General features: G+C 41.5%; 3 protein-coding genes across 3 annotated transcripts; all 3 read left to right on the top strand.

Annotated features, from left to right (window-relative positions):
- The first annotated feature begins 213 nt into the window (after nucleotides 1-213).
- On the top strand, nucleotides 214-2,150 carry LOC138612558 (E3 ubiquitin-protein ligase TRIM21-like). Its single transcript, XM_069685887.1, has one exon. It carries the CDS (start codon nucleotides 214-216, stop codon nucleotides 1,855-1,857), a length of 1,644 nt encoding a protein of 547 aa, XP_069541988.1. The 3' UTR covers nucleotides 1,858-2,150.
- Nucleotides 2,151-6,235: 4,085 nt separating this feature from the next.
- LOC138613047 (acyl-coenzyme A thioesterase 6-like) lies at nucleotides 6,236-12,044 on the top strand. The gene is made up of 5 exons (XM_069686617.1): nucleotides 6,236-6,311; nucleotides 6,457-6,539; nucleotides 7,337-7,430; nucleotides 11,414-11,555; nucleotides 11,648-12,044. Exons 1-5 carry the CDS (start codon nucleotides 6,246-6,248, stop codon nucleotides 11,782-11,784), a joined length of 522 nt encoding a protein of 173 aa, XP_069542718.1. The 5' UTR covers nucleotides 6,236-6,245; the 3' UTR covers nucleotides 11,785-12,044.
- Nucleotides 12,045-15,170: 3,126 nt separating this feature from the next.
- On the top strand, nucleotides 15,171-17,110 carry LOC138613046 (E3 ubiquitin-protein ligase TRIM39-like). Its single transcript, XM_069686616.1, has one exon. It carries the CDS (start codon nucleotides 15,171-15,173, stop codon nucleotides 16,815-16,817), a length of 1,647 nt encoding a protein of 548 aa, XP_069542717.1. The 3' UTR covers nucleotides 16,818-17,110.
- Nucleotides 17,111-18,030: the final 920 nt, after the last annotated feature.

Below are 18,030 nucleotides of genomic sequence, written 5' to 3'. Positions count from 1 at the left end.
CATCAAACTGCTCTGTGGTGGAGATGATTGAGATTTAGCCTTCAGATTATACATGAAGATTTTTCCATCAGTGTCATTTACGTTTATATCAACAGAGTTCAGGACAACTCTTCCTACATTGCACTCATCATAGTTTCTCTTTATTAGACAAATAAATGACAGTTGTTTCAAAAAGTCACAGTTTTTCACTCTTCTCGTCCTCAGAGTGTAGACATGTCTGCTGCCAGCTGTCGTCTGACTGAAGATCAGTTCCTGTGCTCCATCTGTCTGGATGTGTTCACTGATCCAGTCAGCACACCATGTGGACACAACTTCTGTAAAACCTGCATCACTCAACACTGGGATGTTAAAGTCCCGTATAAATGTCCCAACTGTAATGATGTTTTCAACACCAGACCTGAGCTGCGGGTCAACACTTTCATCTCTGAGGTGGCTGCTCAGTTCAGACAGTCAGCTCAACAGAAAGCCAGCAGCAGCAGCTCAGAGCAACAAGTGTCCAAACCAGGAGAAGTTCCCTGTGACGTCTGCACAGGAACCAAACTGAAGGCCCTGAAGTCCTGCCTGGTGTGTCTGGTCTCCTACTGTGAGACTCACCTGGAGCCTCATCTGACAATGTCAGGCCTGAAAAGACATCAGCTGATCGACCCTGTGGAGAACCTGGAAGGCAGGATGTGTGAGAAGCACGATAAACTGCTGGAGCTGTTCTGTAAGACCGACCAGATGTGTATCTGCGTGCTCTGCACCTATTCAGACAATAAGACACATGATGTTGTTCCTCTGAAAGAATATAAAGGAAAGAAGGCCGAGCTGGGGAAGACAGAGGCTGAAACTCAAGAAATGATCCAGAAGAGACGACTGAAGATTCAAGAGATCAAACGCTCAGTGGAGCTCAGTAATCAGAATGCAGACAGAGAGATAGCAGAAGGTGTTCAGGTCTTCACCGCTCTGATGGAATCTGTAGAGAGAAGTCAGGCCGAGCTCGTCCACACGATCAAAGAGAAGCTGAGAAAGACAGAGAAACAGGCTGAAGGCTTCATCAAAGAGCTGGAACAGGAAATCTCTGAGCTGGAGAAGAGAAGCTCTGAGGTGGAGCAGCTCTCACGCTCTGAAGACAGCCTCCACCTCCTGCAAAGCTTCACGTCCCTTAACGCTGCTCCACCCACCAAGGACTGGACAGAAGTCAGCGTCTGTCCACCTTCATATGAGGGGACTGTGGTGAGAGCTGTGAACCAGCTGGAGGAGACGCTCAGGAAACAGATGAAGAAGCTTCTTGCTGAGGTCGAGCTGAAGAGAGTCCAGCAGCATGAGGTGGATGTGACACTTGATCCTGATACAGCACATCCTGAACTCCTCCTGTCTGATGATGGGAAACAAGTTTATGATGGTGATGTAAAGAAGAATCTCCCAGACACTCCAGAGAGATTTGATAGTTGTCCCTGTGTCTTAGCAAAGCAGAGTTTCTCTTCAGGCAGATTTTATTACGAGGTTCAGGTTAAAGGGAAGACTGAGTGGGATTTAGGAGTGGCCAGAGAGTCGATCAACAGGAAGGGAAAGATCAAAGCAAGCCCTCGGAATGGTTACTGGACAATATGTCTGAGGAATGAAAAGGAGTACAGAGCTTTTGCTCACCCTTCAGTCTGTCTCTCTCTGAAGTCTCAGCCTGAGAAGGTGGGGGTGTTTGTGGATTATGAGGAGGGTCTGGTCTCCTTTTATGACGTCGATGCTGCAGCTCTGATCTACTCCTTCACTGGCTGCTCCTTCACTGAGAGACTACACCCATACTTTAGTCCCTCTCTTAACTATGGTGGTAAAAACTCTGCTCCTCTGATCATCTCTCCTGTCAATCACACTGAGTAGAACAACCATTTGATTTAATACAGGAAGATTCACTGTCATTTAACATAATAAATGTACATTATTGATGATGTTGATGCACTTTTTTGTGTTTTAAAGTCTGTTGAATCATCTGAAAACAATTTACTCAGAAACATGAATTTCCACAGATCTTAAATGTCCTTCTGCCAAATTTAAAACCTGTTTATTGTCTGATTATTGTAAATATGAGAGGAGTTTCACACCAGCACTAATGACTAAAGATCAGTCTATGAATAAGACAACAGCTGTTTGTTTTCTCGGCTTTAATTTGAAATAAAAACAGAAAAATAAAGTTTTTGTCGTCTCATGAAGTTGTTTTGTAGTTTGAAGACTTGAACTTAAAAAGTGTTGTGAGAGAATCACAGTGAGCCCGTTAAGGCCCTGAGAGTGATACAGTGAAATAATGCTCAGTGTGTGAGGTCATCTAACGTGCTGTAAAGCTTTTGTTATGTTGAGTTGAGTTAGGCAGGTGAGAAGAACAATAAACCACAGTCTGCAGAGAATACATGAGAGCTGAGGGCGCCCTCCAGTGGAGCTTATAGAAACTGCAGCCTGACTGAGACATTAAAATGTCTACTGAAATAATATTCATACATCCCTGTTACTTTGTTTCTCCAGCTGTGGAGCCAAATTAAGACGCACTACTTTCTTTTATTACAGAGCTTTTTCCAACATTTTAAATGACTGAAGAGTTCTTTGAAAGACGTATTTTACTTTACAACTTTTAAAAGGGATAAAAGTTTCCTCATCTCAGTTTTTCTTTGATTTTCTACCTGCAATGTGTTCAGGTAGAAATCTGTGACACAAAGAAAAGTTGGTCAACAGTCTGGAAAGCAGCAGAAAAGTGAAATTACTGGCGAAACAGTGAGCTGAACATTTGAGGAGTGTTTGTGGGATTGTAGACAGACTGTAAAGGCAGAGTTGCTGCCTGCTGATCCAAACACACAGTATGTTCTTGGATCTCTTTTTTATTGCTGCTGTGTTACTCTCATTGTAGAAAAAACAAACTAAAGTAAAAACTCATCTTGTTCAAAGCTGTGTCAGTGTAGTGGACCTCACTCTGCGTTGTCTTGTTTTAATGATGAGAGCAACACTGCCTGGGATGCAGGCCCGGCCCTAACCAATTTGGCGCCCTAGGCAAGATTTTAGGTGGCGCCCCCCTTGCATCGCAGTAAATTCCACTGCTAGTGTACATATACTCACAAGAAACTGAATAGCTTTGTCTTGGACAAGCTTTTATTTAAAGAAAGCAATTGCCAATCAAAATACTTAGAATTAGAAAGAAAGAAATACAAAAAAATATGAAATTAATATATGAAATACAATATAAATAGCTTAGATAAAGTACAAGATTTAAATACCCACAAAATAAAAAGTGTAAACAAGGGATATAAAATAAATTATAAATACAATATAAATAAGGCACTGCACAAAATAAGAAACCAGTATTGACAAAAAATTACAAGGATTTCAATAAAAAGGGGAACAAAAAGGGGATCTTACAAAGACCTCTAGTGGTGCTTTTTGGTACTGCATTAACTTGAATGACTTAAAAACTACACCACCACCTCCTCAACCTCACATCACCTGCTACAGCTTTACTCTCCTGGTCTTTCTTGCAGCAAAGTCATCAACAACATCATCATATGACAACTGATTTGAGACCACATGGTTTATGCTTATGATGGCAAGTCTGTTAAAATACACATGTTGACACCTTCGTCCGTCCTTTTGTTCAGGGAATGTGAAGCTGTTTTCAATGTGAAATGGACCTCTGTGTACCAACTCTGTTCGTACCTCATCAGTTAGAGGAGATGGCCAGTCAGCAGGGTCTATTGGAGCAGCAGAAGGAGCGCTTGATGCTGCTGCATCACTGCTGGGTTGTGCTGCTGAGGTGGAGGTGACAGGAGGAGCGCTAGATGCTGCTGCATCACTGCTGGGTTGTGCTGCTGAGGTGGAGGCGACAGGAGGAGCGCTTGATGCTGCTGCATCACTGCTGGGTTGTGCTGCTGAGGTGGAGGCGACAGGAGGAGCGCTTGATGTAGTAGATGGCCAAAGATTTGAAGGGGTGGGACTGAGAAATCTCAACAGCGCATCTGAAGAGAGAAGAGGAGTATGTGACACCAGTCTAATAATAAACATATGATTCCAAGAATAAAATGAAATGAAATAATATAAATGAAAAACCTAAGAGATACATGCATGATGTTCACTATACTGTACATGTATAATACACAATGTACTTTTTCTGATATGCAAATTATATTAGATTCAACTTTATTGTCATTACAGTGAAATGCTGATTAGCAGAATGCAAAGAAGCAGTAAACTGCAGTATAATACAGCATGTGGGTTATGCTATAACATTAATGATGTGCACTTTAACACTGATGTAAAGTTTAACACTATAAACACACTTTAGACAATATGAACTGTAACACAACAAACAGCTAGGCTTACAACTATAATATATAAAGGGGTGGAAAAGGAATAGCAAGCTGGGGAAACGTGAGCTAACCAGATGTCAATAAAAATGTAAACACATTTGACATTATAACACCTGCTGAATAGATCTAATATTTACACGTTTCCCTGAGGAAGGTAAGGTGGGAGTAGTTACATTACTATTTTCCATAACAGCTTAGGCCCTTCCATAACATTAACTGACGTTAAAACTAACAACTCAGCTGGGACGCCGGCGACCTAGCTAGTTGATTAGCAAACCATGTTATGCTTATAGTTAACGACGTTATGATCGTTCTGCAACAGACAAATAATGTTGTGACATCATAATTACTGTAACGTTACGTTACCTCTGTCTTTGTCTCGTTTTTCCTCCTCTTCTTTTCTCTTTTTCCTCCCCTGGGCACCAGACGGTTTGGGACGTTTAGACATTTTGTCGAGCTTGGGGGTTACGTCAAAAAGCGACCATCCCCCCCAGGTAGCAGGTACAGTTCAGTTAGGAGGAGGGGGGGGCGTCTTCGGAAAGTAACGTATCATCATCATTATTATTATTATTACTATTTAATAGGCTTTGCTATGCAGTTAAATTAATGTGGGTTTATTATTTTCATATTAACACATAATAATACCAACTAGTTTAAAGTTACACTTTGTTTCTTCCCCCATTTGTGGCGCCCCCTGGATTGTCGGCGCCCTTAGCATTTGCCTATACTGCCTCTGCCACGGGCCGGCCCTGCGCTCGACCATCTCTACGCGCTCGCAACTGCTCAACACACGCGCTCGGTCGCAGAGTCTACGTTCCAGAGTGGCTACATGTTGTTGTTCTGATCCAGCAAGTTCACATCGGATGCTTTTCATCCACCATGTCAGACTGAGATCAGCTGATTAAACGTGTCTCAGATATACTCCTACTTTATAAGATGGATGAGACCAAAATCAAACAGCAATAGTACATCCAGACGACTTTTGTTTAACTTGTTTGTAAATGATTGAAATTAGCTGAGCTTGCTTCTTTTTTAAACAACCCAAGTGAATCTCTTCACAATCTTTTTTTTTTTTACTGAGGCGTCTTTTAGAGTCAAATAGGAACTAAACACATTTCATTCTAACAGAGCTGTGAGTGTAGCTTCATGAATATTTATCTCAGATCAGTTTTCCGCTCGCGGTTACTGTTTTGTGCGCTCGTATCGTGCGCGTGCGAGTTTTGACACTAATTAAACGCCATACTTTTTCAGGCAGCAGGAGGTGTAAATGTCCATCAGGGAGGGGAGAGGGCAGCCCACAATTTTCTGAGCCATTTCAATTCCCCTCTGAAGCCTCCTGTCTGCCTCAGTGCAGCTGCCGTACCACACTGTGATGCGGCGCGTCATCAGGCTCTATATATCCACAATTCAACCCAATGGTATAGGACATAAAAACTTGTAACTAGGCAGCTGAAGCAGTTTTGATTGGCTGAAGGTAATCTCTTAAATGATCAACACGCTCGGTCCTTCACTCGCGGTTCAGATACTGCTAATCCACAAACAAAACCCTCTAATAGGCAGAACCTCAGGAAAAGCAACAGAGGGGGGGGGATCCCTCTTAGGTGCATAAATCATCATCCTAGATTTGGTCTAAAATACAAACTGGTTGCCACCTTCACCTTGACTACCAAACATGTAAAGGAAACATTTCCAATGCTTTATCTTGTACAATAGTAAAAGCAATCTATGTTTATATGAAGCATAGAATCCACACAAAACTACAATTTATATTTATTTAAATATTTTATTCTTGCATCACAAAATGTTGATTGCCTGGCCTCCGTCTTGCAGCGGTAACAGTTTGTCTTCTGACATGTTGTCCTGCTGCAGAAGGCCTATAGAGTCCTGGAGCAGCATCCTCAGGTCATCGGCAGCAGGATCGCCATGTTGGGTTTTTCTCTCGGCTCCAGTTTCACCCTCAAAATGGCTGCTTACTCCAAAGTTGTGAAGGTAAGACTCTGCCACTTTAGCAAGGTAGCTCCACGTCTTTAATGAAGATCTCTCAGAACTTTCTGTGTTTAAAGTAAAAGCTGTTCTTCTGTTAACCAATGTATATTTAAAGTGTATGTGTGTGTGTGTGTGTGTGGTCTCTCAGCTCAGATGTGCAGTGTGTATCGGTGGATGTCACGTGCAGCCAGTTGACGGATCTTTGGAACAAATTATCAATTTTTTTAAACAGTAAGTTGATCCAGCTGGTTGCTTTATGACTCTGTTGCTCTCATGTTTGGCTCTCTGATGCTCTTCACTGTTGGTTAACCCCGTCAAAGCCCCGCCTCGGCACACTGCGACAGATCTTGCGCGCACAGCTCCATCTGTTCTTCTCTTGTTGCTGAGTTGAAAAGCAAGATAAATATTCTTGCCTTCCCTGTATACAAACTTTCTCTGCATCTACCAGTTTGTTGTTGTCACGGGTCAAGCGTTCCAGCCCTTCACTAGTGCTCATTCCAACTCCATTATCTATATATCGCTGATGCTGTTCAGGGACATGGGGGGCTGGAGCCTATCCCAGCTGTCATTGGGTGAGAGGCGGGGTTACACCCTGGTAATCACAGGGCTGACATATAGAGACAGACGACCTTACACGCTCACATTCACACCTACGGGCAATTTTAGAGTCACCAATGAACCTAGCGAGCATGTCTTTGGACTGTGGGAAGAAGCCGGAGTACCTGGAGGGAACCCACGCATGCACGGGGAGAAAGGCAAACTCCACACAGAAAGAGCCACTACGTCTGAACCGGGATTCAAGCCAGGAACCTTCTGAGGCGCCAGCACTAACCACTTCCTCACCGTGCAGCCCTCTCATGTCTATGGGACATTGATTATTTGCATTTTGCTGGTTTTGGCTCTTGTCTGCCTCATCATCTTCTTAGTCTATATTATAACAACTTCAGCTGCACCCGTTGTGCTTCAGCAGTCTGCATTCGAGTCCTGTCTCTTTGTTCCTGTTCATCCTCTGACTCTTACTTTATCAGAAACGCCGGGAAGACTCGCTACACCGAGGAGCAGCAGGTGATCTATCGAGATCTGCCCCTGCCCATCCCCACTGACCCGGCGTTCAAAGTGGACGTGAGTGAAGCTGGATTTTCTCTCTTCTTTTCCTTGAACAGCTCTTTTCTTATGTTGTAACTGTTTTTCATTTCAGAGTGAACTGGTATTTTTATCTGTATTTGGTACAAGATATCCCAGCATGAATTAAACCTGCGAAGGTGGAGCTGCATGGTTTAAGTCTTAACTGCTAAACTGCCAGGTGCTCCCCAGAATTTGTTTTCTGGTTTCTTACAACAAATCCGGTTAACCACTGCTTCACGTAGCCTGTCTGTGGAATGTATTCATTTGTTTTTTAGGCTAAAAAGCTCAAAAGCAAAGGATTATTCAAGTTCACAAAGAATGATCAACCCACCGATCTCTACTGCGCAGACTCTGGCTCCAAATGACGTCACCATCTCAAGATGGCAGCGCCCATCATGGGGCTATTTTGGCATCACTTTCATACATTGGGAGCAGATGGAGACGCGTCGTCCATCTACATATACAGTCGTTGGTCTCCCCATGTTTGTCTGTCTCCACCTTACTCTGCCCTACATGGACATGCAGGTTATGTTCTCCCCCTGCTGCCCTTTAAAATGCATTGTAGCTTCAGCGAGGAGACCGTCATTTTAAAGTGAAAGAGCCATTTAATAAGGTAAATCAGGTTAGTAATTATGCAAATAAAATCTCACATCAAACAATTCTCAAACTCTCAGAAATAATTAGATTCAAGCAAAAAATGGCTCCAACACAGTGTTTAATGTTTATTCTGCAGGATTAAAATATTTGTCTTTATTTTATAGGACAAAACTAGAAAGGAGTTAAAATGTATGAATAATCAATAAACATTTGTTGCTGTGTAGTTTACAGGTAGTTTCTGGGTCAACAGCCGAGGTTAACGACTCACCCTTGATTACACATTTATGAGCACACTAAAGAGGGACTGGTGCCGTTGGAGGAGGGCGACTTTGTTAGGGTTAGTTTTAGTTATTTTAGGTTAGATTTGGTTACTTATGTTCAATCTGTAGCTTATTTAAGGTTACCTACCTGGGGCTAAACATCCACAAGGACTTAACATGGGCTAGCTACACTGCTGTGGTTGTTAAAAAAGCCCAGCAAAGACTGTATGGCCTCAGGTAGAAAGGAATTTGGCCTCCTGGCTCCTGACAGGATGCTTCACCACCTGGTACGGCAGCTGCACCAGCATGGGCCGTAAAGCGCTGGAGAGGGTGGTGCGCACGGCCCGGCACATCACAGGATGTGGGAGCTGTACGCCCAGTGGTGCCTCAGGAAGTCCCTGAGGATCATCAAGGACTCAACATTTGTATAAGCGAAGTGACAAGAAATATCTTGAATCTAATGACCTACAGAGGCTCATACTTATAGCCGTCCACCCGTCAGTTTAGAACTGAATAAGCCTGTCAGGTGAGAAGTGAAAGAACTTCAGCCAAGTCCAGTTGCCTTTTGGATTAAAGATACAAACTCAAAGATTTCAATGTTTGCACTCTTGAGCGCCTCCCACTGACAATAATCAATAATTATGAGAGCACTCTTCCCAGTTTAACCAGACGTCTATGGCTGGCTCTCTTTGTCACGTTTCTAACTCTTGATTTTCCTCACTTTCCTTTTCAGACTGTTTGCTTCATCTGAGCGTCGAGTTTGTTTCTTTGGATTTTCACTTCTTGTTGAAGTTGTATCTGTAGTCATCCATCTTTTCTTTGTTTGTTCAGCCATAGTAGATTACTGTTTAGAGAGAGCAGAAAAAAGCAGCCGCTTAGCTCCGCCCACCCTCTCTGGCAGACCAACCACCGCTGGCTGATGGAAAACGTGTCACTAACTGGGCGCCGCTTGATATTTTTTCCATGAATGTCGCCACCGACACAGACATAATAATACTATATACTGCAAATGCACAGGCTTTCATCAGTGGGCCATAGGCTCAGTCACCATTGTGTTACCTCATTCAGCGATTGATAGAGACTTACAGACATTTATTTAAATGAAAAAGGTTACGATAATATCTTTAAGGTTAGAGCATTTATCAAGAGACTAAACTGTTATAGAATTTAAATTAGTATTTAATTTAATTTTAGAAGTATGTGTGAATAAATTTGCCTCTCGCTACGACTGATTTGTGGTCAATCCACAGATAAATGACTCTGGAGGCGATGCAGAAACATTCTAATCTGAAGCGCTGCTGCTGTTTGTCTCTGAGCAGGTGGGACGGATCCAGTGTCCTCTGTTGCTGGTTGTAGGAGAGGACGATCAGAACTGGCCCGCCCACGAGTCTGCAACCGACATGAGTGTAACGACATGAGCACATCCTGTGTGATTAACAGGCTCACAGGATGACAGAAGTTGTTTTCGTCTTACCTGATCGCTACAGAAATATAGTTACAGGAATATATGGAATTATAAATTATTTTAGCTAAAAATATGTTAACTGTAGGTTGTTTAAACTCTATTATTTATTTATTTTCAAAGTAATAAATAGTAAGAATTTCATTGAGAAATAAATTTCCCATTTCAAATGTATTTTATTATTTTACAAGCACAGCAAACATTAAGACAGGTAATAAAGAGAGCTTACAGGTGTAAAAGCTGCTGTGTTTTTTTGCCTGCCATGTGTCTTCCACTATTTGACACAGGAGACCTCTCCCACTGACTAGTGTTTGTTTTTTTAATGCTGGCACGTTTAATGTCCAATATCGTATGAAAACACAGCGTGTTGAATGAGCACTCACTGTCAGTACAAGGTGAAGTTGAAAGTAACATTTTAGTCACAGAACTTTAAATTAAGACACTAAACTCAAAACAAAATAAAAATAAGTTTTTACTGGAGCCAGAAGCTGCAACAACCAAGAACAATTTTCAAATAACACCTGAGACAACTACCGTAAAATCCAGATTATAAGTCACACCGGAATATAAAACGCAGTCTGTTTTTGGGCGTATCACAGAGGCAAAAAGGTTTTCTATAGCTTTTTATTAATAAAACTTGTATACAAGTTATTTCAACACTATTTCAATTTAAAACACACAGATTACAGCCCACCATCTGTTTTCACCTTGGAGAGTTTGCAATCTTGCTACCGTTGCGGTCACGTTGATTGTTGTGACGGTGGCAGCTGCACTGGCGATCATGACGGTGCATGTTCGTGACGAAGCGGCACTGCGGCATTTTATAAATAGGAGACGTTGTAGCGGCTCGGACCCAGAAACAGTTTCATCTGGAGGTGTGTCGCACCACTTGGCGCCATCTTCTGGGTAAAATATTGTAACACAGTAACATACCTCTCTGCATTTTATACTGGTACATTGGTCGAACCGGTTTATAGGACGCAGCCCACTTTTTAGATGGAAAAAAAAAAGTATCAAAAGTGCGTCTTATACAACGAATTTTACAGTATATCATTGATATTTAAATGTATATAACAATCAATAAATGTCAATATCTATAGTATACAACAGAGAACACTGGACTTCAGTAAATCCTCTACAAAGTAGGAAAGAGTGCAAATCTCTAAATTATCAACAAGGTGCAGACCAAAATGTAATGTTAAGGTACACATCGACATACTGTCTCTGAGACTGCCTGCTAAAACAAGACAGTGATCTTCATATAACCTTAAAAATCATCCTAACCTTAGTGGAAAACAAACAATACAGAAAGTGTAATGTTTTAAATGATAATGTTTAGATTCTCTTAAGATATGTCCCGTAAGCTTCTGGACTTTGGAGAGGTTATAAGTCAGACTGCGAGTTCTCTAAGATTCACTGCTTTCTTGAGGTCTGGCTCGATCCACTCTTAGAGGATGTTTAACTGATTGAAATGGTTTTAATTGATTTCTGTAAAGTTGTCTTACAATCACACAGTAAGTTTAGTTCTTAAAATCTTGTGTGTGTTCTGTAAAGTTTCCTCACAGATATGAAAAACAATACGCTATAACTAAGGAGTGCAGTTAAAGAAACATGAAACACATCGTGGACCTAATTGGAATTTTTCTACTTCCTGTTTCCAGATGAAGGAGATGATGGAGCGCGCCGGGAACAGCCACCTGCTGACTGTCCTTTCATACCCGAACGCCGGTCACCTGATTGAACCTCCGTACACGCTGCACTCTAGAGCGAGTCTCTTTGAATCAGGCCGCCTACGTAGAGAGGGTGCGTTCAGTGTCAGACTCGGACACTCTCTTAATGAGCCGGACTTCAGACTGAGTTTTGGAGTGTGTTTCAGCTGTGTGTTGTCTTTGCAGTAATCGCTCTGTGGGGAGGAGAGACGGTGGCACATTCCCACGCTCAGGAAGACGCCTGGAGGAAGACGCTGGTGTTTCTGAGGGAGAATCTGTACAGAGGCACAAACCCTGGAGCAGCTTCAGTTTCCAACCTGTGACGAAGGTGGCGTCTTCTGATGATGTCCATGTCCATTTGAATTCTCTTCAACTCGGATGGACATGAAGTGCTCCTGGTTGCATCAATACAAACATTATGCAGCTTTAACAGTCATTATAATCTTTAAAAGAAACAAAACATGGTGTCATGTAATGTGATGTGCAGTCTTTTGATGAAGACATTAATAGACATGCAGTCTGATTCTGAAACAAATGACGTGAATGCAGCAACTGTTCATCTCCTCCACTCTCACACATTGTATAATTCATGCTTTAAAGTAAAAGTGATAAATGTGTAAAAGTGTTTTTGTCTTTTAAAAGAGAAAAGTATGTTCTTAAATATGACTTCTTGCCTCCTGAGTATCTGTGTGTTCTTTTATGCTGCTGTATTCTTTCATTGTACAAATGCTGAGAATCAAATTCAAATCAAATCAAATCAAATTTTATTTGTATAGCGCCAAATCATAACCAGAGTTATCTCGAGACACTTTACAGACAGAGCAGGTCTAGACCGACTCTTTGTTATGTTATTTAAAGAGAGGCCCAACATGAATCACCATGAGTAGCACTTAGCAATATTCGGCACATTGGCAGAAAAACTTCCTTTTAACAAGATGGGATAGAAGGAGATGCAGGATAGAGACAGGCAAAGAGAGCAACAACAACATATGTCCTTGTTACAACAACAGACACATACTTATGGTTACAATGCCAATAATAGTGGTAGACTAGGGTGAAGATTAGAAAAATAAATGAATAAATAAATTAGCGAGAGAAGCAGAGTAATGATAAAGGCTGAGGTAATCGTAATTGTAACAGTTGAATAAAACAATAAGTCTCATCTTATACCAAAACTCTGTCAGGGTGTTTCCTAAAGAGGCGTTAAACCCTCCCTTACAGAGCTCCAGTGAGAGGAGGAGCAGCACTGAAAGAGGAGAAGCTTCAACGTCACGTGTCCTGAAATGAAAGTGAAAGTTTGTCTGAGCCACAGCAGAGCTGCGGTCGAGACGAGTCCCTGTTTCTCTCTGAAGACAAATTCAACTGAATTCATCAAGTTTTTTCTGACAAACACCGGTGAGTACACAGCCCTACGAATCAAACATGCACCAACTAAATGTTTAGTTTGACTTTAGTTCAAACCAGAACCTGACTTCTGTTTTAAACATTTGTTTTAAACGACATAAAACTGTTGTGCCGTCGAGATATGTAACTTAAATAAGAAAAACACACGTAGCCTACATTTACCTGAGCTACGAAACAGGTTAAAACCAAACCACAGTGACTTCACTCCGGCTAGTTAATGATTGACAGCCACAGCTAGCCTTAGCTTAAGCTAACTAGCAGACTCTCCCTGACGTGTTTCTGACAGTAACTCAAAACACGAACGAGGCTGAACATTAACCAGTGTTTAGAGAAGTACTCAGCTCCTTTACTTAATAAAAGCAGAAATATTTCACAGCAGAAATACACTTTCACAAGTTTATTTCATTTATAAAAGCTAAACATGTCTTATTAACTTGTGTTCAATTCCATATTGAATAAGGATTAAAATGTTAAGCCTAAAAATGAACCCATTAATGAATATCAACTAAATTTAGTAGGTTAAGGAAATGTCCCACAGATATTTTTTCTGTTGGAGGTGGATATACAAGATTTGCGGTGGAAACCGTAAATACATTTGGCTACACAAAACAAAATTAAAATTTTTGATTTTGAATATTAATCACGCCTTAATTGGTTCACAAAGTTGTGTTAAAAACGCTAAAAATTCACAAAAACAAGTTCAACAATCATTTGTCATGCTAAATATCCAACTTACACTGAATCAATGCATATATTATTGAAATTCAAGTTGTTCTGAATCCAATGATACCAAGCATTTGATTTAACTCCTTGTAGCTTTTGAGATACAAACATTTCTGTAACATGCTAGTTTTAGCTGATCGACACAAGGGTAGTGAGGTTTTTTGAGTTTGTACAAAAAATCGACTGTAAATACAGGTTCCTGTGGTCACATGTTCAAAAGCTCTCATGCACTTAGAGACCAGATAGACTCAAGCAAGAATTAATCCTAAAAAATATTTTCCAATCAACTTTTAGGAAGAAATGAAGAGAAATGTAGCTTCTAAACCAGGCGTTTCCAACAGGGCTTCCACTCACTTCAATGTATTTCATGGATACATGCTAATGGCTAATGGGCCCATAGCAATGAATGTGGTCTGATTAGCCAAAGACCTTTGAGGTGCCTCAACCACGAGTAAACACATTTACACACAAACATACACATGCATAAACACATGCACACACACACAGACACACACTCACACACACACACACACACACATTCAGTTATCTTGTTTGTTGCTCAGTTGGTCACTGCCAGTCCAACTATTTTTATTACTTTGAAGTAAAATCAAAACTACTTTTTGTACAGATTTCAGAGGATTGTGTAATAATGGTGCAGTAGTAGTATTAGTAGAGTGTGTGTGTGTGTGTGTGTGTGTGTGTGTGTGTGTGTGTATAAGTGACATGGATATTTGGTTTGGATGAGTTTGAGATTAAAACAGTCATGTTGTTCATAGAGTAAACCCCACAGGACAACATAGAAACACCATAGAATACCAGAGAAAAGGTCCCTAATTTCTGCTAAATATGACTCCTGGACAAAGAAAAAGCAGTGCATTATCAAAGTTATTTTTGAATATAAATTGTAAGAGTCTGGACTCTGCGTGTATGAAGAATTATAAGGATGTGATATTCCTAACCTGTTGGTTTAGAGGTTTTTTTGTGAAGAATCAAAAAACCTGCTCCCCCTTGTGACTAACAACTAAAAGTAGTCGTTTAAGAAAAGCTGGTGCTGTGGCCTCATACTCTGACAGGTTTGAAACATTTCAGTGGATTTGTTCTCAGCTCAGCTGGTACTTTGAGTGCTGTGAAGGAAATCCTAAAATTCCACTGTGGACATTAATGGGTTAAGAGCCTAGATGTATGAAGAACTTTGTGCTCTTGGAAACAATTGAAATCCTCAGTCCTTGTTGGTGCAAGGTATTACATTGATGTCAATTACAAAGTAGAGAAATTCCTTCTGAAATCATGTGCAGGTGAAGAATAAGTAGCAACAAATAGAAATATGTAAAGTACAAGTACCAAAAAATAGTACTGACAGTGTTTCTACCATCAAACTGCTCTGTGGTGGAGATGATTGAGATTTAGCCTTCAGATTATACATGAAGATTTTTCCATCAGTGTCATTTACGTTTATATCAACAGAGTTCAGGACAACTCTTCTTACATTGCACTCATCATAGTTTCTCTTTATTAGACAAATAAATGACAGTTGTTTCAAAAAGTCACAGTTTTTCACTCTTCTCGTCCTCAGAGTGTAGACATGTCTACTGCCAGCTGTCTGCTGACTGAAGATCAGTTCCTGTGCTCCATCTGTCTGGATGTGTTCACTGATCCAGTCAGCACACCATGTGGACACAACTTCTGTAAAACCTGCATCACTCAACACTGGGATGTTAAAGTCCCGTATAAATGTCCCAACTGTAATGATGTTTTCAACACCAGACCTGAGCTGCGGGTCAACACTTTCATCTCTGAGGTGGCTGCTCAGTTCAGACAGTCAGCTCAACAGAAAGCCAGCAGCAGCAGCTCAGAGCAACAAGTGTCCAAACCAGGAGAAGTTCCCTGTGACGTCTGCACAGGAACCAAACTGAAGGCCCTGAAGTCCTGCCTGGTGTGTCTGGTCTCCTACTGTGAGACTCACCTGGAGCCTCATCTGAAAAAGTCAGGCCTGAAAAGACATCAGCTGATCGACCCTGTGGAGAACCTGGAAGGCAGGATGTGTGAGAAGCACGATAAACTGCTGGAGCTGTTCTGTAAGACCGACCAGATGTGTGTCTGCGTGCTCTGCACAGTTTTAGACCACAAGACACATGATGTTGTTCCTCTGAAAGAAGAATATGAAGGAAAGAAGGCCGAGCTGGGGAAGACAGAGGCTGAAACTCAAGAAATGATCCAGAAGAGACGACTGAAGATTCAAGAGATCAAACGCTCAGTGGAGCTCAGTAATCAGAATGCAGACAGAGAGATAGCAGAAGGTGTTCAGGTCTTCACCGCTCTGATGGAATCTGTAGAGAGAAGTCAGGCCGAGCTCGTCCACACGATCAAAGAGAAGCTGAGAAAGACAGAGAAACAGGCTGAAGGCTTCATCAAAGAGCTGGAACAGGAAATCTCTGAGCAGGAGAAGAGAAGCTCTGAGGTGGAGCAGCTCTCACGCTCTGAAGACCACCTCCACCTCCTGCAAAGCTTCACGTCCCTTAACGCTGCTCCACCCACCAAGGACTGGACAGAAGTCAGCGTCTGTCCACCTTCATATGAGGGGACTGTGGTGAGAGCTGTGAACCAGCTGGAGGAGACGCTCAGGAAACAGATGAAGAAGCTTCTTGCTGAGGCCGAGCTGAAGAGAGTCCAGCAGCATGAGGTGGATGTGACACTTGATCCTGATACAGCACAACCTGAACTCATCCTGTCTGATGATGGGAAACAAGTTCATGATAGTGATGTAAAGAAGAATCTCCCAGACACTCCAGAGAGATTTGATTATTGTCGTTGTGTCTTAGCAAAGCAGAGTTTCTCTTCAGGCAGATTTTATTACGAGGTTCAGGTTAAAGGGAAGACTGAGTGGGCTTTAGGAGTGGCCAGAGAGTCGATCAACAGGAAGGGAAAGATCATACCGACTCCTCAGGATGGTTACTGGACGATATGTCTGAGAAATGAAAATAAGTATAAAGCTGCTTCTTCCCCCCCAGTCCGTCTCTCTCTGAAGTCTCAGCCTGAGAAGGTGGGGGTGTTTGTGGATTATGAGGAGGGTCTGGTCTCCTTTTATGACGTCGATGCTGCAGCTCTGATCTACTCCTTCACTGGCTGCTCCTTCACTGAGAGACTACACCCACTCTTTAGTCCCTCTCTTAACTATGGTGGTAAAAACTCTGCTCCTCTGATCATCTCTCCTGTCAATCACACTGAGTAGAACAACCATTTGATTTAATACAGGAAGATTCACTGTCATTTAACATAATAAATGAACATTATTGATGATGTTGATGCACTTTTTTGTGTTTTAAAGTCTGTTGAATCATCTGAAAACAATTTACTCAGAAACATGAATTTCCACAGATCTTAAATGTCCTTCTGCCAAATTTAAAACCTGTTTATTGTCTGATTATTGTAAATATGAGAGGAGTTTCACACCAGCACTAATGACTAAAGATCAGTCTATGAATAAGACAACAGCTGTTTGTTTTCTCGGCTTTAATTTGAAATAAAAACAGAAAAATAAAGTTTTTGTCGTCTCATGAAGTTGTTTTGTAGTTTGAAGACTTGAACTTAAAAAGTGTTGTGAGAGAATCACAGTGAGCCCGTTAAGGCCCTGAGAGTGATACAGTGAAATAATGCTCAGTGTGTGAGGTCATCTAACGTGCTGTAAAGCTTTTGTTATGTTGAGTTGAGTTAGGCAGGTGAGAAGAACAATAAACCACAGTCTGCAGAGAATACATGAGAGCTGAGGGCGCCCTCCAGTGGAGCTTATAGAAACTGCAGCCTGACTGAGACATTAAAATGTCTACTGAAATAATATTCATACATCCCTGTTACTTTGCTTCTCCAGCTGTGGAGCCAAATTAAGACGCACTACTTTCTTTTATTACAGAGCTTTTTCCAACATTTTAAATGACTGAAGAGTTCTTTGAAAGACATATTTTACTTTACAACTTTTAAAAAGGGATAAAAGTTTCCTCGTCTCAGTTTTTCTTTGATTTTCTACCTGCAATGCGTTCAGGTAGAAATCTGTGACACAAAGAAAAGTTGGTCAACAGTCTGGAAAGCAGCAGAAAAGTGAAATTACAGGCGAAACAGTGAGCTGAACATTTGAGGAGTGTTTGTGGGATTGTAGACAGACTGTAAAGGCAGAGTTGCTGCCTGCTGATCCAAACACACAGTATGTTCTTGGATCTCTTTTTTATTGCTGCTGTGTTACTCTCATTGTAGAAAAAACAAACTAAAGTCAAAACTCATCTTGTTCAAAGCTGTGTCAGTGTAGTGGACCTCACTCTGCGTTGTCTTGTTTTAATGATGAGAGCAACACTGCCTGGGATGCAGGCCCGGCCCTAACCAATTTGGCGCCCTAGGCAAGATTTTAGGTGGCGCCCCCCTTGCATCGCAGTAAATTCCACTGCTAGTGTACA

The sequence above is a fragment of the Semicossyphus pulcher genome, unplaced genomic scaffold (genome assembly GCF_022749685.1).
Source record: "Semicossyphus pulcher isolate SPU_LCO1_2020_fin unplaced genomic scaffold, fSemPul1.0.p SCAF_8, whole genome shotgun sequence".
Lineage (NCBI taxonomy): Eukaryota > Metazoa > Chordata > Actinopteri > Labriformes > Labridae > Semicossyphus > Semicossyphus pulcher.
This window is presented reverse-complemented; position numbering and strand designations above follow the sequence as displayed.